The 27234-nt window shown below is 47.0% G+C and overlaps 1 protein-coding gene across 2 annotated transcripts in view; it reads right to left on the bottom strand.

Annotated features, from left to right (window-relative positions):
* PRDM5 (PR/SET domain 5) overlaps window positions 1-27234 on the bottom strand; it is a 139694-nt gene that overhangs the window by 26489 nt on the left and 85971 nt on the right. For both annotated transcript variants that reach the window (XM_085898453.1, XM_085898452.1), the window contains exon 10: window positions 20753-20846. In XM_085898453.1, the coding sequence (XP_085754579.1) occupies window positions 20753-20846 (94 nt within the window). The remainder of the gene's footprint in view (window positions 1-20752; window positions 20847-27234) is intronic.

Here is a 27234-nt window from a genome sequence, read left to right as displayed (position 1 = left end):
CCTGTAAGAGTGCATCGCACATAGTGGCAATAGTCAAACTTCAACTCTGAAGCAGAAGCAACATTCTTTTACATGGCGACGTGTGACGTCACCGCTGAGCGGCGTAAGGACGTCATGCCATCATCGGTCATTCGCTGACGTCATTACGTGTCGTCGACAGACCGTCACCGCTGAGAGGTGTAATTCCACTCCTCGAAAATATCGTCTGCAATGTAAAACCCTCTTCTGCACATGCTGACTACCTCAGAATGTGAATTTGACACATAAAATGTTACAAGAAACATTGTATCTTCTATATATTAATACTGAAGGACCAATTTTCTGCTCCTCCGAGCGGTCACGTCACGCTTTTCTCGGTACTGTGACCCGAGAAGTTTTGACACGGTGTTTGTACGTCAAAGTAGACACGTGCACAAATCAGGGGACTTCTTCACAAGGAGTAGTGCACACGAAAAATGTCGTGTACACGGACGTTTTGTAGGCCTCCTTAGGTAAGGCCATGGAATACATCGACTGGGATGCGGCTCTTACAAGAGCCGCCATTGGTTGTCATATTGGGCTCACGGAACGGAATCCGTCTGCGACGGGGTTTCGGCTCGTCCTTAATATTGCCAGTGGATGTCTTGGAACTCACCAAAGGGCAATGAAGAATTTTGTCTCTCAAGGGACATTGGATACCATTGAACAGAGTCACAGAGCCAGGCTTAATGGCAGAGCTGAGATGTTCAGTGAGTTGGGGCATAAAAGTGAATGTGTGCTGAAGGTGGACAAAAAGGCTTATGTGCGAGGAATCTGTGAGGGGATAAACCATCAACTGTGGTCAAGTGATTCTCGTCCTGCTTTCAGGGGAATTTGTGCATTGCGTTCCTCCAAGCCCATCCCTCGAGCAGTACGGCAGTTTGAGTGGAGTGTGGTGGGCTCTTGATAAAGGAGTCCAAAGTGAAGGCTCACTGAAGGACCGGTTGTACCAGGCTGATCCACCAGCTGTTGAGTTGGATGTCAAGGGTTTTATGATCCCTATTGCTGACCCTCCAATCAACTGTGATCCACCTTCATTTGTGGAAAAACTGGCTGCGGTGAACCGGTTGAAATGGGGGTAAAGCTCCTGGGATCTGTCGCATCCATGCTGACCTTCTCAAGGCTGGTGGAAATGCGGTATTCATGTGGTTGCATGCAGTTCTGTGTTCTGCCTGTAACACAGGCATCATCCCAACTTACTGGAAAGGGAAGGATAATCGCCAGGACTGCAACAACTGAGGGGTGACACTGATATCAGTGCTGGGCACGGTCTTTGCTCGAAAAATTATTGATAGGGTTTGCCACCATCTGCTTGAGCACCAGCGCCCAGAGCAGTCAGGCTTTACACCAAAGAAGACAACGATTGACCTTAACTTTGCTCGTCGGGTCCTCACTGAACACAGTTGAGAGTTCCGGCAGGGGCTCCTTGCAGCCAATGTTGATCTCTGCAAAGTATTTGATTCAGTAAATCGGGATGTCCTCTGGAGGACTCTTGGTCTTCATCGGGGTGCCACCAAAAATGATCAATCTTACATCTGAACTATACTCTGGTACTGAGAGTGCTGTGAGATGGGGTGATAATATCTCCGACTTATTTCCAGTTGTTACTGGAGTGTGTTAGGGGTGTGTACTGGCCCACACATTTTTCAGCGCTTGCATGGACTGGATTCTGTGGGGGATGTCAGAGAGATCAAGCTGCGGTGCATCGTTTGGGAATGTCAAGATCTCTGACCTTGATTTAGCAGATCATGCAATCATCTTTGCCGAGACTCTGGATATCCTTTCGCAGACCTTGAGGTGCTGAATGAGTCAAAGGCACTTGTATTATGGGTTTCCTGGGTCAAAACTAAGATCCAGGCTTTCACTGACATCTTGGATGCTGCTATCTTGTCACCTGCTTGTGGTGAGGATGTTGAGGTCACAGAGGGATTCACTTACCTTGGCAGTGATATTCATGTCTCTGCTGGCTGTGAGCCAGAGGTAAATAGATGTCTGCATCAGTCCCAGGGAGTCAGGGATTCATTGGATCATGGGGTGTGGCGCTGTTGGTACCTGTGCAGGAGGACGAAAGTTCGAGTCTTCAGGTCCTTGGTGCTTCCAGTCTTGCTGTACAGATGTGCGACATGGACTCTGACCAGGGATCTAAGATTGAGACTTAATTCCTTTGGTACCAGGTCTCTTTGGAGAATCCTTGGCTATTGCTGGTTGGACTTTGTGTCCAATGAGCGGTTGCTGAGAGAGACTCAAATGAGATTTGTTACCTGCATAGTCCGTAAACATCAGTTGCAGCTGTATGGACATGTGGCTCATTTTCCTGACGCTAAGCCTGCTCACCAGATTCTCTCAGCTAGGGAGCCTCGTGAGTGGAGGGGGCCAAGGGCCCGACCACATGCCTCATGGTTGCAGCAGGTTGATCAGCAGCTCAAGGAGATGGGGTTGGCCAGATGGAGGTCCCTGGAGTACCAGCAGAAAATTGACATAGCGGTGCACTGCTCCGGCGCATACTCCCATTCCTGACCTGACCTGACTGGCAACTTGGAGTCATGGAGGGAAGGTGAAGATTGAACAGACTGAGGAAGGCAGGATATTATATGCAGGAAATGAGAACAGCCAAGAAGTAAAGGGGGGCAATCCACATAACCCACATAGAAGTTAAACATGCATTTATAAAGGTCAGGTCAGGTATAGGAGCATGTGCCAGAGCAGCGTGTCGCTGCGTCCACTTTCCGCCAGTACTCCAGGGGCCTCCGTCTGGCCATCTCCCAGGCAGATGCCTGGCCCATCCCCATCTCCCTGAGATGCTGATCAACCTGCTGCAACCACAACGAATGTGGTCAGCCCATTGGCCTACACCACTCATGAGGCTCCCTCACTGAGAGAATCTGGTGAGCAGGATCAGCGCCAGGAAAAAGAGCCATATGTCCACATAGCCGCAGCTGACACTCACGGACTATGCAGGTAACAAATCTCATTTGAGTCTCTCTCAGCAACCGCTCGTTGGACACAAATTCCGACCAGTGATAGCCAAGGATTCTCTGAAGGGACCTGGTACCAAAGGAATTAAGTCTCTGTCTCAGATCCCTGGTCAGAGTCCAAGTCTCACATCCATAGAACAAGACTGGAAGCACCAAGGACCTGAAGACTCAGACTTTTGTTCTCCTGCAAAGGTACCGGCAGTGCCACACCCCATGATCCAGTGAATTCGTGACTCCCCAGGCCCAACACAGACATCCATTGACCTCTGGCTCACAGCCAGCAGCGACATGAATATCACCGCCAAGGTAAGTGAATCTCTCCATGACTTCAACATCCTCACCACAAACAGGCACAAAGAGGACAGCAGTATCCAAGATGTCATTGAAAGCCAGGATCTTATTTTTGACCCAGGAAACCCGTAATCCCAGCGGCTCCGACTCCTCAATCAGTACCTCGAGGGCCCCCAAAAGGATATCTAAAGTCTCTGCAAAAATGACTGCATCATCTGCAAAATCAAGGTCAGAGGATCTTGACATTCCCAAACGATGCACCGCAGCTTCATCTTTCTGACATCCTCCCTAAAATCCAGTCCATACAAGTGCTAAAAAGTGTAGGAGCCAGTAAGCCCCCCCTGATGAACTCCAGTAACAACTGGAAATAAGTCAGAGATCGTACCACCACATCTCACAGCACTCTCAGTACCAGAGTAGAGTTCACACATCAGATTGAGCGGTTTTGGTGGCACCACACGAAGACCAAAAATCCTCCAGAGGGCATCCTGATTCACTGAATCAAATGCTTCACAGAGATCAACATAGGCTGCAAGCAGCCTCTGCCTAAACTCTCAACTGCATTCAGTGAGGACCCGAAGAGCAAGGATACGGTCAATCGTTGACTTCTTTAGTGTAAACCCTGACTGCTCTGGATGCTGGTGCTCAAGCAGATGGTGGCGAATCTGATCTCCGAACCTCAGAGAGTGCTGCAATACCAATGTCCAAACACTTGAGCTCAGATGATAACAGAGACATCATCATCTCTTAGGGAGAGGACATTCCAGGCACCCACCCGAAGGGACCGCCTCAGCTTCACCTAAGGAGACCGCCGTCTGGTGGACGACACCTCAGCACCACTCTGACACACTCTCCCGCAATCTGACCCGGGAATGTTACCCAGGGGTTTCCCTTCTATCATCAAAGATTGGGGGTCCCGAAGGCTTTGCCCCAATCCCATCATCCGGTGAGCTGCTCTGCAAAGGGAAGCTGCACCTGAGGTACTCCCACGAGTGTGTTTTGAGATTTTTTTATACTTCAAGAATGTTTTTCAGAATGAAGGGTTTTACGGTGGCCATAGTGCAAATACTGCCACCAACCTCCTAATAAGAAGTAACCTAACTGCAGGAGGACGTCCGCAGACACAGTTGGGCACTAGATATGGATGGCCGTTGGCGCACAAGGAGCTCCTCTGCCCTTTTACGGGTTTTGTTTTTAATCCTGCTGGGTGTCCATATCCAAACACCCTCATCACCAAAAAACCTGGTGGGGGAGACGGTTTAGTCGCCGACAACCCGACCAGAGAACAGATTCGTACAGGTTTACATGATACCTGCAGCAAGTCACAGATCTGATCTGGCCTGACCTGACAATTATAAAGCTGGATTGGAAAAGCTGCTGCACCAAATCCAATGCCCGTGGAGGCCTCGAAGGCAGGTGAAGAAAGAGTAAAATACTGAAAGAAGTCATCAACAGAATGTGGGAATGTGATGACGGCAATGGGAGTAATATAGCCGAGTTATGCCATTAGCAAATGTCCTGCATAAGAGTATGGTATCTCTGTGGAAACGATAGGGAATGTGTTGAAGAATGTATTTGGAGCTGATAATCGTGATTCCCCTTCGGTCCCCTTCATATGTGTCTGCACTGCACCCTTACTCTCCACCTCACCCTTCTTGACCACTGAAATCCTTTGTTATCTGTCTGTATGCATTTTCCTTCGCGAAATACAGAAAGCCACTCAATGGAGGGCAGGTGTTTCCTATCCTGGCATCACCAGGACGTTCCACGGCTGTGTGCTGAAGGGAGGAGCTGCCAGACACCATGACAACATGAGTTGGTTTGTGTGGAGAACCAGTCAGTGCACAGTCATGAGTTAAATGTCCCACAGCAGCTTCGGCCACTGAAGGAGATGGTGTGCAGACAGGGTCCAGAACAGATGTGTTTGATCGTGTTGGCTGCGAGTGGGACCGTGAAGGAGCTGAACACAGAAGCTTGATGGAGCTTTGACGAATTGGTCATGAGTGAGCCTTACAAAAGGAGTCGGATACGGGTATGACGGGAGGCATCCCTCTTTCCCTCTCATGCCTGACACATGCCAGTGTTCAGAACGTCATCTCCCTGCATGGACCAAAGGGACCTTGCGCAAGCCATCGCGCAGGAGAACGGTTTCACCTTTTTTGTGTATTGTCCTCCCCTCTGTATTACTCTCCATCATATGACTGGATAAGGCAATACGTTAAGCCTAACGAGATATCATGGGCTCGTAGGATTATAACTGTATAGTGTATAAAATTATTACTGTAATACATGTTCCTCTCTCCATATGCCCTTGTTCTCCTGACCCTTTTATTTGTAATTAAAACCTCTCCTCACCATTTATGAGTTGGATGTGATCGGTTCCTTTTTTTGGCATCATCACCCTGGCATGCATTAATTGTGTGGGCATTGGGAGTTTGGCACCAAACCTTGTTCGGTGGTCACATGAAACCTGCGATATGGTTCCTCGGGCGGAGTTGGTCGGCCCCATAATTCTGAATAAACGGGGAACCTTGAGTTTTCTGAACACCAAAAACTGAAACAAAGATCGATTCAGCTTTACCGGTGGATGGCATATGAGTAGATGATAAATGGGGCTTCTGGGACACCCATTCAAATGAATGGGGGAAAAGGGAAAAACTTTCTGAAGCAAGCTCCAAAAGCCCAAAATAGGAGACCAATTTTCTCCCCACCTATTCCCTTCCCTCCCATACAAGCAAATGTAAAATTGAGACTGATTTTCTCCCCACCTATCCCCTTCCCTCCCATACAAGCAAATGTAACATTGAGACTATGAAAGATTGAGATTTACTGATTAAAGCACTTCTTCCCCCCAACATAATCACAGTCCTTTTACATTTTCATTCCACTCAAAGAGCGAATCAACGAATAATATTTTGTCCATGTTCTACTTTAGGGAATAACTTCATTTTCTTATAACATTCATTTCCATCGAGTATATTCACAAATAATAACTTGGAACTTGGTTCTTGGTTTAAGTGTCTTTGTTGTGCAGAAATGAAATTAAAAACTTCTCTTAATGCTCTTATTTGACCACCTCCTGAGCCACATATCATTTTGAGATTGCAGTAAATTGTTTTTCCATTGTTCAATTGATAACCATCAAAGTTTTCAGTCCATTCAAGGATATTTTTTTCTTTACATCCTCCAACTTATTTGTAATTAAATTTATCCCCTTATTTGTTTTATCTACTTTTACCTCGGTTATTTCTTCAATAAGACTTATTTGATATTTCTCACATTCTTTATGTTTCCCATTTAAATACCAAGGCTGATTACATCTCCACTCTTTGGTTTGGTTATTGCTTGGTTCTATCATCTATAAATCAGTAAAAAGACGGCGGTAGCCTGTGAAAATTCCCAACCCAATATCTTAAAACTTATACTTATAACCATAAGGGAGACTATTGATTCCATTCTATAAAATAAATCTTTTATCATCAAAAGCTCATCATGCTTTCTTATTATCTCTTCTGTATATAATTGATGTTTATAACTTCTTCTTGTATTCATTTTTCTGCACTCTTCCTTCTTTAAGGTTAAACAGTTGTAATAATGTTTAAAGTTTATTGTTTCCGAGATTATATTTTTCGTTATCCCCTTTAGCTTCTCATCACACCTTTCAATGTTATTATTATCAATATACATAAAAGCATAAGACTTTGATCTCAATCCTATAAATTCACTCATGACATTCCCACCCAATTCATCTTTAAACTTACCAATAACCTTTTTATTATTGATGAAAACAACACGTCACCTGACTTATAATTACTTGTATCATATATATCAATATCATCAATCATATCCTCATATACATCACTTGTCTTAATTTCTAATATAAAACTATCTGTATCCATATATAACAATGACACATTATCCTTATACTTTGATTTTAAATTATTATAGTAATAGTCATACATTGACGACTTTGACAAGTCAAGAATTGTTGTTCCTATATAAATAGGTTTATCCATTTCAATACTCTCTTTTTTTCAAATGAATAGCACAAAAGTTCTCTGAAAAACATCTCCGCTCGCTCAAAACTTGGTCAATAATTAACTTTGTAGCCTATTTCCAAGATGTAGCAAGTCTTATGTTTTGTCGATTCCTAACATTTTCCATAGTCTTTCCAAATACAGCATAATTCATTGTTTTATAAAAGTCCTTCTCAAAATCTGTTTTTGCTTTTGTTCTACTTTTTGAATTAAAATCAAAATACTTCTTCAACCAATAACTTTGCTTAAATTTCAAAATCCTATGAATTTTCCTCACTCTCAACCCAGCAGATAAATATTGTCCCAAGTTCCTTTGATGCATAACATAACTTTCTTTATCATTTAATGTAGAAAGTACTTTTTCTGTCGATTTACCTTTTATATTAAATGACTGTTGTATAAGCCTGGTGTTGGCGCAGTGGTTAGGGCAGCGGCTTGGGATCCAAGAGGTCCTGAGTTCAATCCCCGTTGGGCCACTGAATTAATACACCAGGGGGTTGACTCAGCCTGTCATCCTTCCGAGGTCGGCGAAATGAGTACCAGTATACTGGGCCGGTGTATACCCTGGTTAAAATAGGTGTACCATATCCTTGTGTCGTAAGAGGCGACCGGGGTTGCGTCAGGAAGGGCATCCGGCGTAAAACATGTGCCAAATCACGATGCGGATCATACGGATGATCCGCTGTGGCGACCCCTAACGGGAGCAGCCGAAAGAGGAAGAAGAAGAAGAAGATTAAATGACTGTTGGTAATCACTTAACCATTCTTTTCTTGGACTTTCTTTATCAGGGGCATAATGTAGGTCTTTATGTTTGTTATGAAGTTCTTCTGGATATTTTAAATCAACCTCAAAATAATATCCAACTTCAGCTTCATCCAATTCTTTTTGAGAGGAGACAATAATGTCTTGTAAAACTTTTTCATCGTTTTTTTTTTAACCCATTTAAGGTAGGTAAAGATTTCCATAAGGTAAAGATTGAGACATAGCTCACCCATACAAATTGTTAGCATCATAATACATCAGGTAAGAGTTGTCCTCATTCTTATTATAATCAGGAAGATATTTGTTATTTGCTTTAGCATATCTCTTGGAACATACTTGAGATATTCCTCCTCTTTTAGCCTTCTCTATCATTAAAAGCATATCTATATCATTGATTAATTCCAAATTCTGTTTTGTAATTTTTAACATAGCACTCCAAGCCAAACCCGGGACTGTGTAATAGTGAACGGGGTCGAATGCATAAGAATTTTTATTATGACAGACTGTTCGAAAAGTTTCAAACACATCAGCAAATAACAATACATCAGTTTTAAGATACAAATCATGATATTCTCCAAGATTCTTTATATTAAACTTCTCCCAAACATTTTTATCTTGTGTATTATCTTTATCGGAAATATGAGTTTTATTCAACTTTCCATAGAAATTTTCCCTTGAAGGAAGTTGTGTTTCTTTAAACTTCTCAAATGAATCCATGTAGTCATACGGATATATTCCCTTTTGTGATAAGAGATCAATCTCTTCTTGATTTGAGAAATGTCATTTAAGATTCTGTAAGTTTTTTATATTTGATGCCAACTTAGATAATGGACTTGCCATAAACTTGTATGTGTCAAGAAATCTGATATGGGTTATGGGGGATGTATGAATTGTTTTTGTGAATGAGATGTATCTTTGATCTGTGTGAGGAATGGCAGAAATATCTCCAGATGTCTTTGAAAGTTCATTTATAAATAGATGTGTCATAGTGAGCGTTGGTGTGAAGAAAGACAGGAATAAAGTTTGGGGGCTTGTAATTAAGATCACAACGTGAATGAGCTGGACCTCTATATTTTCCAGTAAGATGACAATGATCCCTAACTTTGACTTCTCCCTCAATCTTTTCCTCACAAATATGACAGATACTGTTCTTTCTAAATTCCTTTTTCTTTCCCTTTGTTAATGACATTGGTTTAGAGGTTTTAACCATTATTTCTCTTCGTCTCATTGAGTCTTTTTCCAATCGTCTTACAAACTCCTCTGAGGAATCTTCTCCTCTATAAAGTTCTAACTTGTATTCATCACCAACAGATGATTTGATATAATAATAGAAACCACAAGGAGTATGTTTTTGATATTTATTTGTGTATGATTTATTTGGATTTGGCGAAACAGTATCTATCTTTTCAAGGATACTTTCAAAATCAGCATCTATCACAAACGGATATTTTATAGCATTTATAGCTTAAACAATAAAATATCTTATACAGGCTTATCCAACGGACAGGCGCCAACACACTCAGACACACACTCAGACAAAATAAACCCATTGAAAAGAAAAGGTCTTCTGCAGCCAGGGTGGGAGGGAGTTGAGGTCATGTTTAGGGTACCCGAGCATTCTGGGGAGAGGGATGCTCCGCGGTGCGGCACCTGACAAAGGTTGTGTAGTTGGTCCACAGCCGCACGTGTGGAGATCGTGTCCGTGAAGGAGCTCGAAAGGGAGAAGAGCGGAGTCCAAGGCGGGGATCAGCAGTAGCAGGACCAGACAGAGGCTTGGTCGAGGTCCTTCGCATCCACCAAGTCCAACTTCTCCCTTTCAAAAACCAACCGCAACCTTTCAAATCCAACGACAACCTTCCCATTCAACTCAACCTTCCCTCGCATCGAACTCAACTCTGAGAATTGTCGCGTACTTTATAGATCACGGAGTTCGGAGTGGAGCCATGGCGAAGCCAACGTCATTGTCCGTCCCGATTGGACTGGGCCTTCATGTGGTCCACCTTTCTGGGTGGGGTTTCGGCCAGACACTGGTAAGTACTGCCCACACCGCCGTGTCTGGGCTTGGGAAGGTGAATGGTGGCGCAGCTACCATAACGAACCTCGGGATTCTGCCTTAGAAAACGAGTCTCTGGAGACAGCGGGTAGACGGTGGAAGCGCTTGTCCAGCCCAAAGTGCCCGTCGGGATTTGGGCTCAGGAGACGAGACGAGGGTAGCAAGCGAAATGAAGGTACCGTGGATCAAATAAAAGGGAAAACAAAATAAAAGGGAAAAAATGATTTATAATCCTAACTAAAAGCCCATCGCAACACACTCCCTCGTCTTCCCACGAGACAAAAGGTCAAGACCAAACTACACGTATATTAATGAAATAACTGACTTGGGACACCTGTATGTTGTATGCATAAGGTTCCGAGAACCGAAACAATATAAAGAATCTTGGAGAATATCATGATTTGTATCTTAAAACTGATGTATTGTTATTTGCTGATATGTTTGAAACTTTTAGAACAGTCTGTCATAATAAAAATTCTTATGGATTAGACCCCGCACACTATTACACAGCCCCGGGTTTGGCTTGGAGTGCTATGTTAAAAATGACAAAACAGAATTTGGAATTAATCAGTGATATAGATATGCTTTTAATGATAGAGAAGGTGAAAAGAGGAGGACTATCTCAAGTATGTTCCAAGAGATATGCTAAAGCAAATAACAAATATCTTCCTGATTATAATAAGAATGAGAACAACTCTTACCTGATGTATTATGATGTGAACAATTTGTATGGGTGGACTATGTCTCAATCTTCACCTTATGGAAAACATAAATGGGTGAAAGAAAAACATTAAGAAAAAGTTTTGCAAGACATTGTTGTCTCTTCTCAAAAAGAATTGGATGAAGCTGAAGTTGGATATTATTTTGAGGTTGATTTAAAATATCCAGAAGAACTTCATCACAAACATAAAGACCTACCTTATGCCCCTGATAAAGGAAGTCCAAGAAAAGAATGGTTAAGTGATTACCAACAGTCATTTAATATTAAAGGTGAATCTCCAGAATAACTACTTATGATAAATGATAAAGAAAGTTATGTTTTGCATCAAAGGAACTTGAGACAATATTTATTGCTGGGTTGAGAGTGAGGAAAATTCATCGGAATTTGAAATTTAAACAAAGTCATTGGTTAAAGAAGTATATTGATTTTAATACAAAAAAGGAGAACAGAAGCAAAAACAGATTTTTAGAAGGACTTTTAAAAATGAATGAATAATGCTGTATTTGGAAAGACTATGGAAAATGTAAGGAATCGACAAAACATAACACTTGCTACATCTTCGAAACAGGAATCAAAGTTAATTATTGACCAAGTTTTGAGCGAGCGGAGATGTTTTTCAGAGAACTTTTGTGCTATTCATTTGAAAAAAAGAGAGTATTGAAATGGATAAACCTATTATATTGTTGTGGTTACCAAATTCGCAAACCACCATTCAGGTCCCTTAGGTGAGGTATCTCGGTAAGTACATGTGTAGTTAGGTCCAAACCCGTTGTCTAGTGGGAATACATGTCATTTATGCGAGCTGCGACTCTTCAGGATAGCCGTTTTTCTTTTACTATCTTTATTTTGGACCAACCGCCATGATTACCACCACAACCACAACATCAACCACCAACCACAACGCCGCTTCACCACAACCGCCACGACCTTCACGTCACACCTCGCAACCGTAGCATCGCCACCGTTCTTGCCCCGCTGTGGGTACCGGTGTTGGATTCGTGCAGAGCGCGCGTCGAACAGCGTGTACAAAATCACGGATTTTGTGCTTCAAAAACGGATCAAAAACGACACACGCCCACTTTTTGCCGTCCAATCGGTGAGCGAGGGACGATTTGGCCCCGCCTCCAGGACGATCGATATATGCAAATTTGTGGATCAAGAAGCCTTCACGCCCACTTTTTCTCGGGCCAATGGGGAGCGAGGTGAAAGGTCAAAGGGAGGGGGTCAAAGGCGAAGCTACGGGGGGATAAAAGGACCGTGTTCGTCAGTCAGAGTGTGTGGAAGTCTGGAGCCCGAAGCCTGCAGTAGCTGGAGAAGCTGAAGAGAGTCGAACGAGGAGAGCCCAAAGAAGAGTCCAGGGTGGAGAGTCCAGAGGCGGAGAGGCGGCAGCGGCGAAGGCAGACGAGGGGGTGCTCGCGACGGTGCCGGGAGCTGCACGCCCGAGGAAGGCCGGCAGCGCGACCTGGCCGAGGTGGAGACGCACACCAGGGATAATAAAGATCCTCTATACCTCGAGCATCAGCAACCCCCTCCTGTTTCCCCCCGCGCTGAGATAGTGCGACCAAGGGGGCCCCTTTCCCACCCCCTGCCAGACACTGTCCGCGAGGCCCGCGGAGTGAGGCGCCATCGCCGCTCCGCGTCTCATCACCAGACGGGTAGGCGCGACCCGGTCTCGGCCTCAGGCCCGCCTCATTCTTGGGGGTATTCTTTCCTTGGTTTTGGGTATGTGTTGTCGGCGCCGTCTGTGAAGTAGAATTGTATAAGTGTTGCCGTGTGCTCGGTAGTCGGTATTAGCTCTGCATTGTCTTCGCTTTTATATTTGCTTTTTGTGTAAATGGAATTGTGTTTTCTTTTTTTGTGTGCTTTTGGTGGAATTGAATATGTGTGCTTCCCGTGTGCCGCGAATAAATGTGCTTTATTATTGAACTGTTCTCCCGCTTCGCTTCGTCTTTTTCTCCCATTGAACCCTCATCTTGCTTCACGTAAAGGGTTGGGAGTGGGCTGAGTACGCCCGATAATTAATCGAACCGTCGAGGTCGACGATAACACCGCTCGGTTATTCTGATAGTACGGAACGGGTCGCTTAAGTGGCCCGTGTCCGAAGTCGACCTGCGGCGAGGTGCGATCGCCCGGTCTACCCTCCGCGTGGGTACTTAGGTAGGTCGAATTTGGCGAGCAACCCTATCCCACGCGGGGGCTGATTGGCTCGATCGCGGTGAGACCGAAAGGTCCACCCGTGACTGGTTCCCGGCGTTAGTCCGAGAGGGTCACGACTGGATTGTCCGTCCGGTGGGCGACGTGCCGCGATTCGAGTTACGTGGCCGTCAGCACGCCGGCGGGCGCGAATACCGCAACACTGGTGTCAGAAGTGGGATACAAATTCATCGCCCTCCTCGCGGCACTGGTATCGGAGAACAGGAAAACGGGCTCTCCTGTCTCCGGCTAAATTCACGGGAATCGGTCCAGGGGTGAGAGAAGCGACCCCCGATTCCCTCCAAATTACGAGCGAGCAAATTAACCCTTCACGAGAAGCAAGATGGCGTCTCAAGGCGAGCGGGAGCCGGGGGTATTAGAAATGGATGTAGAATGTGTAGGATCCATGGTCCAGGATGGAATCCCCGAGCAGGAAATGTTGATTGTGCAGGAACACGGACTCGCCCAACTGAACCCAGGGCCCGAGGTGGGTGCGGCAGCGGCCGCGGTGTATGTACACCTCCCCCCCCCTCCTCTCCACCAAAACCCTTCCCCAACCCTTGCCGAAACGGCTCAGCTGAGTGCATCCGACATGGCCCAGCTATGCGCCATGCTGGCGGCAATGAACGAAAAGATGAATGCGAAAATGATCGAAAAGATGGATACAAATACAAATGAAGTGAAAACGACGATGGATGCGAATACACAGCAAATAAAAAAAGAAATGAAAGAACTACGGGGTGAGACGCAGAACATGGGCCGATGCCTGCAGGCGGGCATGAAGGCCGTGAGCAGGGAACTTAAAATGGCGACTCCACGTGTCGGAACGAACGAGCTGGAAGGGGGTGCAACGGCTGACAGGCCCGCGGTGGAGGCGGGTAAGGAAAAAGTAATTCGGGAGACAAGAGACGAGGTGAAAGTAATTGCGAGGGAGAGAAAAGAACAATTAATACGGAAAGCAAGGATGAGGTACGCGGAGATCGTGAAAGAGCAAGGAGTGAAAAACAGGGAAGGACGGGAGCGACTTAAAGAGAAAGCAAGGTTGACCTACTTAAAGATAAGGGAAAGACGCCAGAAAGAAGCGGAGACTAATAGACAGGAGGGGACAACAGAAACTTATAAATGTATAGAGACACGGGAGACAAAAAAAATAGAGGAGAGACAACACGATGAAGACGGGGTAAGTGACGCACACACACACACGGAGGTAGTGGAGGATAGTGAGGTTGAGCTCGCGGAGCGTGTGGGGACCCGGTGCGAGCAGCTGGATGACCTCCTCCAGGAACAAGGGGAGGGAGTATGCCCCCTTGAGGCGAGTCACGACCAGGTGAGTTCGGTCGTGCTTTGCGAGGTTGAGGGGACGGGTGCTGTGGACGGGTGCACGGAGAGCTTGGGGGGTGTAGAGGCCCCGGAGACCCTTGTGGGGACACAAATCCCCAGTGTGGTTGTCCCTGTGTGTGTGGTGCAAGGTGTGAGTGCGTCCCCGTGTGTGGAAGCGACCCCGTGTGTGAGTGGTGTGGTGGCGATTGTGCCGGAGCGCGTGCTTCCCAGCACGCCGTGTGTGGATGAGGCACCGCGGTTGAGTGCCCCCGCGTGTGTGGGTGAGGCACCGCGGGTGAGTGCCCCCGTATGTGTGAGTGAGGAACGGAGTATGGATGAGACACCGTGGTTGAGTGCCCCCGCGTGTGTAAGTGAGGCACCGCGTGTGGATGAGGCACCGCGGGTGAGTGCCCCCGCATGTGTGGATGAGGCACGGAGTGCGAGTGAGGCACCGCGGGTGAGTTCCCCCGCACGCGTGAGTGAACGGCCGTGTGCAAGGTCGCTGTGTGCAAGGGAGACCGTGTGTGTGAGAGAGCGGTATGAGAGGGAGATGTCGGTTGGCATGCGGGAGCACGCAGCCGCATCTCCCGGTGTGAATGTGATGGAGTGGACTGTGTGCGTCGTAACACGCAGGTATGCGTGTGTGGAATGGCGACGGAGACGGCGACAGAGGAGAGAAAGCCGAGTAGCGGCTGCAGCTGTTTCGGAGACCGTGCCGGGTTCACCCAGCAGTGAGCACGAGGTCCGTGCTGTGCAACGCACGAGACCGCCACGTGCTCGCTTGCGAGAGTGAAGTCCCGGTCCGGAAACGCCAGCGGTGGATTTGCCGATCCCGCGGACGGACAAAGTTTAGGCAGGTAAACGGATTTGGACCGGACGGGTTCTCCACGCGATCGTGTGTGTTAAGCTCCAACGGGCAAAGCACATGTGTTCGCGTGGGGAACCCCTCGAGACGTGGGGCTTGTTTTTTTTTATGCGCACGGTGACGTCATGGCTGCACGTGGGGTTGGAATCCGGCAGGAGGGGTATCTCTGCCGGATGGTCCCGTCCAAGGAGGGACGAGGAACACGTGCAGCTGCATGACGTCACGGGCAGGTGCAAAGTGCGCGAGCTCTGAGTTGCCGCGCAGGTGCTGCGCATGAAAAAAAAAAAAAGCAAGCCTCACTTTCGGGTGTACAGGATTCCTGGGCAAGGGGTGGAAGACCCCCTTGGCCTGGGCACAGGATGAAAACTAGTTAGGGGGAAGGGTTAGCTTAGTTAGACCGACTCCATGGGGCAGGGGTAAGTCCTCATGGAGTCCGTGGAATGGATTAGTTAGAGGGATTGTAGCCAGATCTAGGTTGGGAAATAAAATGAATTTTTGAGTTAGGAGACAGTGACTGACAGTGAGTGTGTAGAGGGGACGTAGTTTAGCTACGTAGTGTTAAATGGAACGTGCTGTAGTTTAAGGGACGACGTGGGAGCACGAGTTAGTTAGGGGAAGTAGTTAGAAGGATGGCAGAGTTCAGTGGTGTGTGTGTTGGAGAGTTGTGAGGTGAGTACATGGTGAGTGAGTGAGGCCAGCGGGTCTGTGTGTATGGAGCGAATGGGGAATGCATGGTGCGATGAGTGATTGGGGGGAGGAGTGACTCCCGCCCAAGGGACCCCGGGGTCAGAGTAAAGTGAGTTAGGGGGTTAGTCAAATTGAAAAATGGAGGTCGTTTTGTTGTTGGTGGGAAAGTAAGCTCGAGACCCATTTGAAGGGGTGCAGGAGCCCTGTTGACGGGCTTGGGAGCGTGGCTGCGAAAGGTGAGTATCGCTGAGTGGGTACCCCGGGCACCAGGCTAGTCGGCCGCGGTAGGCCATGGGCCCATGGGGGGCCGGGATAGAGTAGTGGGCACGGGTGCGCCTGCTTGGTGCGGGGGCCCGGAGCGCCATTGGCCGTGTGGGCAGTGTTGTGGGCACGGGTGACCCTCGGAAAGGGGCCCGGGAGGCCAGCCTGCCACGTGTGCGTTTCAGGGGAGGTGCCATAGGGGGCACTCCCCGGTGTTAGGGAGCTGGTAGGCTCGGAGGCAGTGTAGTGCCCGGGGGTGCCATAGCGCGAGATTCGGCAGAGGGTCGTGCCTGCCAAAGGGAGCCACGTGTCCCAGCCAGGAGACCGTGTGAGGGCACGGAGCGAAAATTGGGGGGCGAGGCCCGAAATTGTGAGAACACCAACACAGGCGACGGGAATCTGGGTTTATAGAACCAATAGTTTAAGCGAGAGGCGCTTGTTGAAAGCCCCGGGGTAGTTTAACAGTTAAATGGTTAGGGTAGATTAGGAAGTGTACCCCTCCGCACCATCCATCCCCTCGCTCTCGTTGTGGGCCGCTGGACCCACTTTGGGTTAGATCGCCGAACTCTGGGGAGGCCATTCTGAGGCTTGAGTTGGGCCTCGACACAGGACATTAGCTCTCCCTTGTTCCCCTCCGGGAAGGGAACGTAGGGGTTGGGAGTAGGCTAGGTGACAGGATAGGTTAGCCGAACAAAGACGATAAAGGGGGTTAGGGGACGATTTATAGTGGGGGAGTAAAAATAAAAACAACAAAAAAAAGAGTTGGGGCTAAATTGGGGTTTGACAAATTAAGGGAGTGGGTATGTACAGTGACAGGCAAAGGCGATAGGTTGGGAGGGAGACAGGTAGGTAGGTCCGAGCCCGCCTTCCAAGTGGCCAGCACCACCGCACTCCCTCCACCAACCTCCATTGAACGGCAAAGGCTGGCCAGCTTCATCAGCTGGCTGTTTTTTTCTTCAAGGCCTGTGCCGGCCAACTTCATCGGCAGCTGTTATTTTGCTGCAAGGTCTGTGCCGGCTGGATCGTCTGCAGCTGCTGTGCTGCAAGGCCTGTGCCGGCCCACTTCATCTGCCGGCTGGCTGTTTTTTCTTCAAGGCCTGTGCCGGCCAGTTCATCTGCCGGCTGTGTTTGCCTGCAGCGGCCTTCTTCTGCGGGCTGTGTTTGCCTGCTGCCTTTGCCATGCCATGCCCACTGCCCCTGTTCACCAGCCCCGTTCAATTTTTGCTTTGCCCCCCCCCTGTTCATTGCCATGTGCGCCAGGATCAAGGCAACAGTTTGCAAGCTGCGAGAACTGCCCTGTTGGCAGCTACAACACGGGCCTGCAGTGGCGGCCCGTGCACCGTGTTTGTGTCCATGCATCCATTCGTTGTGCTCATTGCGTGTGCCACTTGAGCTGGCACGGAGACTGCGTTTGTGCAGCCCATGCACCGTTGTGGTTCACTGCATTCAGTTCAAACCGTTCATGCATCCATTCGTTGTGCTCATTGCGTGTGCCACTTGAGCTGGCACGGAGACTGCGTTTGTGCAGCCCATGCACCGTTGTGGTTCACTGCGTTCAGTTCAAAAGGGAAGGCCTTGGACTGCGTGTGAGCAGCCAGCCACGTTCCCTGTCACCTGCATTATTTGAGTCAGAGACTGCATGCGGGCAGCCTGGCTCCCTGCTAACTGCTTTTCTTTTGCAGAGTTCAATGATCCTGGGCCATGGTTTAGTGTAAAATTTGTAAGTTAAGGGTAAAATGTACTGTAAATATGAGTGCGCCCCCGGCATGTCTGTCTAGCGCCGGCAATTTTATTTAAGTCGTCCGTGTGAGTGAGTTTGTTTAGATAGTTACGCAGCCCTCAGGTTATTTATTTTGGGGACACGAATACCATGAATGTCGCACTCAGGGATCCGTAGGTAAAATGTACTAGGGGAAAACTACACACGATGGCACACGAAAATTTGACGACTCGGGACGAGTCTGTAAAAAGGGGAGGGGGTAGTGTTGTGGTTACCAAATTCGCAAACCACCATTCAGGTCCCTTAGGTGAGGTATCTCGGTAAGTACATGTGTAGTTAGGTCCAAACCCGTTGTCTAGTGGGAATACATGTCATTTATGCGAGCTGCGACTCTTCAGGATAGCCGTTTTTCTTTTACTATCTTTATTTTGGACCAACCGCCATGATTACCACCACAACCACAACATCAACCACCAACCACAACGCCGCTTCACCACAACCGCCACGACCTTCACGTCACACCTCGCAACCGTAGCATCGCCACCGTTCTTGCCCCGCTGTGGGTACCGGTGTTGGATTCGTGCAGAGCGCGCGTCGAACAGCGTGTACAAAATCACGGATTTTGTGCTTCAAAAACGGATCAAAAACGACACACGCCCACTTTTTGCCGTCCAATCGGTGAGCGAGGGACGATTTGGCCCCGCCTCCAGGACGATCGATATATGCAAATTTGTGGATCAAGAAGCCTTCACGCCCACTTTTTCTCGGGCCAATGGGGAGCGAGGTGAAAGGTCAAAGGGAGGGGTCAAAGGCGAAGCTACGGGGGGATAAAAGGACCGTGTTCGTCAGTCAGAGTGTGTGGAAGTCTGGAGCCCGAAGCCTGCAGTAGCTGGAGAAGCTGAAGAGAGTCGAACGAGGAGAGCCCAAAGAAGAGTCCAGGGTGGAGAGTCCAGAGGCGGAGAGGCGGCAGCGGCGAAGGCAGACGAGGGGGTGCTCGCGACGGTGCCGGGAGCTGCACGCCCGAGGAAGGCCGGCAGCGCGACCTGGCCGAGGTGGAGACGCACACCAGGGATAATAAAGATCCTCTATACCCCGAGCATCAGCAACCCCCTCCTGTTTCCCCCCGCGCTGAGATAGTGCGACCAAGGGGGCCCCTTTCCCACCCCCTGCCAGACACTGTCCGCGAGGCCCGCGGAGTGAGGCGCCATCGCCGCTCCGCGTCTCATCACCAGACGGGTAGGCGCGACCCGGTCTCGGCCTCAGGCCCGCCTCATTCTTGGGGGTATTCTTTCCTTGGTTTTGGGTATGTGTTGTCGGCGCCGTCTGTGAAGTAGAATTGTATAAGTGTTGCCGTGTGCTCGGTAGTCGGTATTAGCTCTGCATTGTCTTCGCTTTTATATTTGCTTTTTGTGTAAATGGAATTGTGTTTTCTTTTTTTTGTGTGCTTTTGGTGGAATTGAATATGTGTGCTTCCCGTGTGCCGCGAATAAATGTGCTTTATTATTGAACTGTTCTCCCGCTTTGCTTCGTCTTTTTCTCCCATTGAACCCTCATCTTGCTTCACGTAAAGGGTTGGTAGTGGGCTGAGTACGCCCGATGATTAATCGAACCGTCGAGGTCGACGATAACACCGCTCGGTTATTCTGATAGTACGGAACGGGTCGCTTCAGTGGCCCGTGTCCGAAGTCGACCTGCGGCGAGGTGCGATCGCCCGGTCTACCCTCCGCGTGGGTACTTAGGTAGGTCGAATTTGGCGAGCAACCCTATCCCACGCGGGGGCTGATTGGCTCGATCGCGGTGAGACCGAAAGGTCCACCCGTGACTGGTTCCCGGCGTTAGTCCGAGAGGGTCACGACTGGATTGTCCGTCCGGTGGGCGACGTGCCGCGATTCGAGTTACGTGGCCGTCAGCACGCCGGCGGGCGCGAATACCGCAACAATATTTATACAGGAACAACAATTCTTGACTTGTCAAAGTCGTTAATGTATGACTATTATTATAATAATTTAAAATCAAAGTATAAGGATAATGTGTCATTGTTATATATGGATACAGATAGTTTTATATTAGAAATTAAGACAAGTGATGTATATGAGGATATGATTGATAATATTGATATATATGATACAAGTAATTATAAGTCAGGTGACGTGTTGTTTTCATCAAAGAATAAAAAGGGTATTGGTAAGTTTTAAGATGAATTGGGTGGGAAGGTCATGAGTGAATTTATAGGATTGAGATCAAAGTCTTATGCTTTTATGTATATTGATAATAACATTGAAAGGTGTGATAAGAAGCTAAAGGGGATAAATGTATGAATAAATAAATAAATATATAACATATATATATATATATATATATATATATATATATATATATATATATATTACATATATGGAGGAGGAGGAGGAGGAGGAGGAGGAGGAGGAGGATTGTGTTAAAATTCACAATATTCACACAAGTGATTGATAGGTGGCCCTTTACCATGATATCAATGATGATAATTTTACGATTATGGTACTATGTTTGGTACTTTTGAAAAAACATTTATCCCACAGATGAAGGTGCTCATGGAAAGCTTACATCAAGACTTCAAAGACAGCCATTTAATCCAAAAGACGACAAGAAGAGTATTACATTGCCCTGCACAATATAATACAAGCAAATAAATAATCACTGAATTAAGTGCAGGAGAGAAAATAGAAATAAAAAGAGAAATGAAAAGCAAAAACTTTCAATCCTGCTTTGGGAGGAAACTGGGCGTCAGGCTTTAATCCGATGAAAATTCATCTCCTCATGTCAGATGGGAGATATTCACTCGAAATGTATCATGGACATTAAACACTTACTGTTATGAATGAGAAGATGTCTCTGCAAGGAGAATGGCGTTCGGAACAAGGCCTTACATTCTTCACACTGGAATGGACGTTCTTCAGAATGCGTCTAAAAGAATAAACCTGAGTTCAGGACAAATGATGGCCATGCCAACCAAGTCATTCACTTTGCAATGCTCCACCGTTCATTTTAAATGTGCAATATCATCGGGACAAATCCACCATGCTTATCTGATACACAGCACAAGAATTCTGATGTAGTTTAGCAACCTCTTGAAATATTATCAGAAGCATTTCATGGTGCTTTCCCTGGAGATCATTACAACTTCTTCAATAAAATCTGTTCGATAGGAGCATGTGATTGCACATCAATATCCAATCAAGGTGACTTGAGTGGGAGATAAGCAAATGGCATTCTTGGAGGTATGATCAACGAAAGTATCAGAGGTCAATTCATTTTTTTTTATATACATAGTCGAGGTTCATGGAAGAGCTGGTACACTGAACGGATCAGAACGTAACCAACAAAAATAAGGACGCAAAACACATACACGCAGAAAGAAGGAAAAACTGCAAAATTAGGAGGAAGGATTTCGGCAGCCCCACCAGAAGAGGGTTAATGGTGGACTGTGTAAGCGCTGCAGAAACCGGGGGACAGGGGATTTTGAAGGAGGGAGGGCAAATCACGGAAGAGCAGAGGGTGTAAGACCAGAAAGGAGGCTGTAAAAGACAGAGAGACCACTGATCTGTCTGTGATGACGAAGTGGTAAGTCCATAAACTCAGCTTCAATGCGGGAGATTCCACAGTTTCATCACTTATTGGCAAATCATCAGCGATAGCATATACAGTAATGCATACCAATGAGGCTCCCAAGCATGTACCACATGCAAACGTCAAAAGCAGTCAATCTATAAACAAAGAAAGACCCACCCACATCTCCCTCCAAGGCCTCGATTTCCACAGCGTCAAGTTGAACGAGGATGGTAATGAAGATGGAAATGAATAGAGTATGGTGGTGGCCATCTTGACATCTACTGTGGTCAGTGTTTCTGTCCATTAGACTGACAGAAGCCCCAGAATCGATAATCATTTTCACAGAAATATTATCAATTTGGACCCTTTACGGTGTCCATCCCCAGTGGTTGATCCATGCAATAAATTACATAAGCAGGGTACCCGTGTCCAACAGGTTCATCGGTGTCTCACCTCAAATGAGCAATTTTTTTGGAGTTTGTATCAGCAAAAACAGGAATTCAACGTAAATTGATGATGTTGACCATGACACATGGTATAGACAATGATGGTCCATTCAGAAGAAGAACTATTGTTGGTGATTCAAATTGGCAAATACACTGCCATTTCATGTCAGACCATTTTGTAAGTGGCATCATGCACAGTTTTGATATTTAGTCCTCAAAATGACATCGGCGATGTATATGTTTGTAAAGGATAAGATGCCCTGATTACCTCCACAAAATCACGTGAGAACGCCCCCACTTGGTATAAAAGTACAAGTCAATTTTCCCCATGATCACATTCAAAAGATGTGACCTGTTGCTCCACAGCCATAGCAACATTTGGATGTGCTGAAACTTCTCGTGATGTTGTCAGATTATATATTGTACTGTTTCTATACAGATGGCTCGTTCGAAGTTTGCTGAGAATGACTTGTTAATCACGTTAATAGCTTTTGTGGTGGGGTTAGTTACAGTCCTGTCTTCCATCTGTTCATTCCTTTCTTCATTCCATAGCATGAGCTATTCATGGCTGTATTGATGTTCAAACCAGTTTGTGAAGGAGATGCATGGCAATGCACAATTCTCTATGATTAACCTCTGCCATCGAAGATCCGAGGTTACTGTTTTCACCCCTTTCTGTTTGTTTGTTTGTTTGTTTGTGAACAGTATTGCGGAAAAACTCCTTGACGGATTTTGACGAAACTTGGTGGGGGGATTAGGTATGGTCCAAGGACCATGCCATTAGATTTTGGACTTGGTCCAAAGTCCAATATGGCCGCCATAGCGGCCATTTTGAAAAAATATTTGAATTTTTTTTTTTGCATTTCTACATGTTTTAAGTGATTTCCAACCCCCCCCCCCCCAAAAAAAAATTTTGGAGAAAAGAACTAACTGTCAGCACTGTTGACGTCATATTTAATGAATAAGATATAAGGTTCACTTGAGTGACCCAGCAGTATTGGCGGCGGAGGTTTTACACTCTACCGAGTGCTCCCCCTCGAGTTTGATCTTGTGTTGCCTCATGAGCATCATAATGCTCAAAATCATACCTTCTCGCTAACTGCTGAAGCCGGTAATGTCATTCGTGATTGACTCAAGCGGTGCTTGTTTGGTGTGGCGAAATACATAATGTTCAAATGAAACATTTTGTCGTGGTTCAAAGTGTTTGTTAAGTTTTGCGATCACTGGTTTGTCCAACTTATGTGCCATGATGTATTCTCTTCTTCATCAAATGTAATATTCTCCCACACCAGGAAACCGTTGTTCGTTTCACACCAGGAAACTGTTGTTCATTTCACACCAGGAAACCGTTGTTCATTTCACACGGGCTTTAATCAAACACCACATTGCCACAGCATGTTAAACCGCCATTTTCCTTCTTCCCTTCATTCATTCTCCACTTTCTTTCCTATCCACATCAATTGCTCATTCCTTCACATGATCGCCCTTGCACCAGGGGTGTGTTCCATTACCATTCAGCTTGCAGAGCACTTACCAAGTTGTATAAGCACTGAAGCAAAGCACTGTAATGAAACAGTTGATAAGGAACAGCTGGCTTGGAAAGTGATAGCAAGCTTATTGGAAATGGAATACACTCCAGAACACCAGAGTAAATCTAAAAAATTCACATTGTTTATCACTAATTACTCATTTATTACTTTAATACTGTATATTAATGACCTCAGGTTATTATTCCAGTTGATATACTGTATATTGTTGCAGGCCGGGGGTCGGGTGAGAAGATCACGAGGGGGGGGAAGCTATCTTGGGTTCCCACCAGACTCCCCGGAATTGCAGGCCATCGCACACGGATAATTCCATGACGCAGTGGGTCGCTAACCGACTGTGAATGGCAATAACTCAACCACGTGACCTAGGGTCCTCTGGCTATGGGTTAATGGGGTTACCAAATTAATCACGTGATCTAATTACCGGGGGACACGCCCTCGGTACGCCTTGTCCGAACCGGATCACTTAACTGGATCAGATGCAGCTGAGTGACACTGGCAAGGATGTACCAGTTAAAAGGAATGGATCATTGGGAATAGAGTCCCGGCTGGGTTAGGATACGGACCATGCTGGATCAATGAAAGAAAAGGCAAAAACGAGCTGGGAACATTTCTCCAAATAATTTATTCACAGGCAGGTGAGGAAAGGTATGTGGCACAATTAATAGTTTCTAGCGATACCCGTGCACATGCATGGGATAGCAGTACAACATAGCTGGTAGCAGACGACAGACCGTACACGGGGAATGACAAAAATACGCATTGTGCAAAATGCAAGTGGTACTATGGAACGCCAAGACTTCCCAAGCATTGTCGGCATGTCTGCTAAGTGCCACAGCAATTTCATAGGGATCGTGTGACGGCGAGCCGAGTTTTTAGTGTGCAAGCTTGGTATTATAATAGAGATTATTGTTGTGTATGAGCAGAGACAGGAAGAAAAGTGTGGTGCGACAATAATACAAGCAACTTACAAAAGCAGACACAGAGCAGACTTATCCTGATATAATTATTCTACAATCTTAACTTAAACAAGGACAGGTGCCATGACACACACACACACACACACACACACACACACACACACACACACACACACACACACACACACACACACACACACACACACACACACACACACACACACACACACACACACACACACACACACACACACACACACACACACACACACACAGCCTCATTTCTTCTCATGAACTCTTCATCAGGTTAACGGTCTCTCAATACCTTGTACGATTGCCCGACCGCGCCACCAATACGTTTTGGGGGGGATGCTCTGCTGGGCGATACCTCCCTGACAGCTGGCGCGTCATCTCCCGCTTCGTGGCAATTGGAGCAGCTAAGCATCGATCCAGAGAATGGGCGCGATCGACAGGCGTGAAGGAAGGACTTTGGGCGGAGTCAGAAGCCAGTGGGTGGAGGAAGGCGACGAGGCAGTGAAGAAGGTGGAGTCAGCAGGAGAATTGGTAAAGAAGGGCGGAGCCAGCAGGCTAATGGGCAGACTGTCGATCCCAAGACAGACAGAACGAGTCGACAGGAACGATGGGTAGGAACGACGACAGGAACTGGCAATCAAATTGGAATGGGAGCTGGAACTGGAACTGAAATCCACCAGCAGATGGGAACGCAGCACAGGAAAGACGACCACTAGCCCAGGACGAGCAGGACGAGCCAACAGGAACGAGCAGACAGGAGCGGTGAGCAGGAACGACACACTAGCGGCTCCGCGACCCGTCCTTTTATCGACCCTATGGTGCGGGGCAGGTGCGACGACCCGAATCGGTGTCGTCACCCGAATCTGGTGCTCTGGTTGGGCCCCCAGCCAGCACACGGGTTGGCCGCCATGATCGGAAGCGGCTCCACTTTACTTCCGGCCAGATGTTTCCAAGCTGCGGAATCATCTCACTCTGAGCACCGTGACATGAATCACCCTGCACCGAACTCCCGTGCCGTCCACGGCAACCGGCAGTCAGTGCCGGTGAATGCGCTGCCTGTCTATAAGCCATGCGGCCTGAGCCGCACAATGCGCCTCTGCCTGACTACAGCCTCGCCGACGGAGAGGCAAGAGGATGCTCACTGTCTGCGGGAGACACCAGCGGCCAGATATATTTGAGGACATGAAAATATGAAAAGAGGACAGATATATTTATTAATTTCAGAAATGGGTTGAAAAGAGTGCGCCACGCACGCACTGTAATTTGTTAGCACTTGGTGTGCCGCTCCGTCTCCTTCCTCAGCGCAGCATTCCTGCAGCGTGCTGTTGGGTTGGTCATCCTTCCTATCGCCTGAATAGTGGGTGGGGGCCGTCGCTGTGGGGCACGCGCTCCATGATCGGTTGGTGTTTTATTCCTATTTCTTCTGCGAGGATGCATTCTTACGGGAAGGGTGTGGCCGTGGTTTTTACAAATGGGTGTCCGAGCGTAATGCCTGCTGGCTTTCGCGAGAACCCATGTTCCACAGTACAGGCGTGCGGCTGTGTTTTTCATTGATGGGTGTCCAAGCGTAGCGCCTGCTGGCTCACGCGAGGACCCCTTGCTTGGATTTACCTCAGGAATAGAGAAAAAAAAGAATAGAAATGAGTTCAGAGATTTAATCAGACCTAACTACGAGATTTACACAACGCACTGTCCCGTTCGACCCACTAGACAAGAAAGAAGGGACTATCTGAACGTACATTCATGAAATAACTGTCTAGGGACCACTGTATGTTGGCTGCCATTGGTGTTGGAGGGATGCAGTTTCCAGAACCACAACAATATCATTATGTCCCTGGGAAGTAGCACGTCTACCCTGGAACTAGCGTGCGGCGGTAAAGCGCTGGTCAATTGTCAGTGGTGTGACAAAAAAAAAGTGCAATCACATTTTCATTAAATTAAGCGAACCCCCCCACCCCCCAAAACAAAACTAGCACCTGCACCCTTAATGCAGGCCAGAAACGAATCTATTCAGCATGTTCTCTCACATCCAAGCGAAAATTTTGATCAAGAAGTTAATTTAGGATTAAGATCAACAAATACACCATTATAATGCATATTTGACACAAGATATAGGTGGTTGGGATCACACAGCATCAGCCATAGAGCTAAAAAGGGTCATCCAACAACAAAAAGCAACAAGATAAGGCATAGTAGTCTGGTAATACACAAGCGAGAGCAGATCCAGTCTCAGGCGACATTTCACCCGCTTCCCTGCGAGCCTCCTCAGGCCAATAGACCCCAGGCCTGTATTCTGTATAGAGTCTGTATTCACTCCATCTATTCATTTCAGGTTACAAGCCAATGCAAGGAGCCAATTGAGGAGTGATTTTATTATGCCACCTTAAGAAGAAAGAAAAAAAATGTTCCAGGAAAGATTGAAGAAGACAGTAAATTGACCTTTTTGGAAGGAGAAATCTATCAAAAATCTGATGGCCAAGATGTCACTATGCAGAGGGCCAACCCACACCAACAGATGACTGGATTTTAATCATGCAACCCAATCACCCACAAATGCACTGTCATGTCCAACTAATGCTGACAGATGAGATGTCCAATTTAATGTCCAACCAAAGAAGGGCACACACATTGATGAATCACCCTGCCTATGAAACAGTGAGATGACAGTTTATATTCAGGTCAGGATTCAAACATATGCTCGCCAGCTTAGAGGAGAGTGTGCGTATCTCTAGGTTATCATACCAGCCCACCTTAGACGATACCACATCTCAATTGTAGAATGCTTTCAACTCACTGT

The sequence above is a fragment of the Eptatretus burgeri genome, chromosome 10 (assembly GCF_056783735.1).
Source record: "Eptatretus burgeri isolate ZD-2024b chromosome 10, Ebu_testis_v1, whole genome shotgun sequence".
In the NCBI taxonomy this organism is placed as follows: Eukaryota; Metazoa; Chordata; class Myxini; order Myxiniformes; family Myxinidae; genus Eptatretus; species Eptatretus burgeri.
The sequence above is the reverse complement of the archived record's forward strand: the minus strand, read 5'-3'. Positions and strand labels throughout refer to the sequence as shown.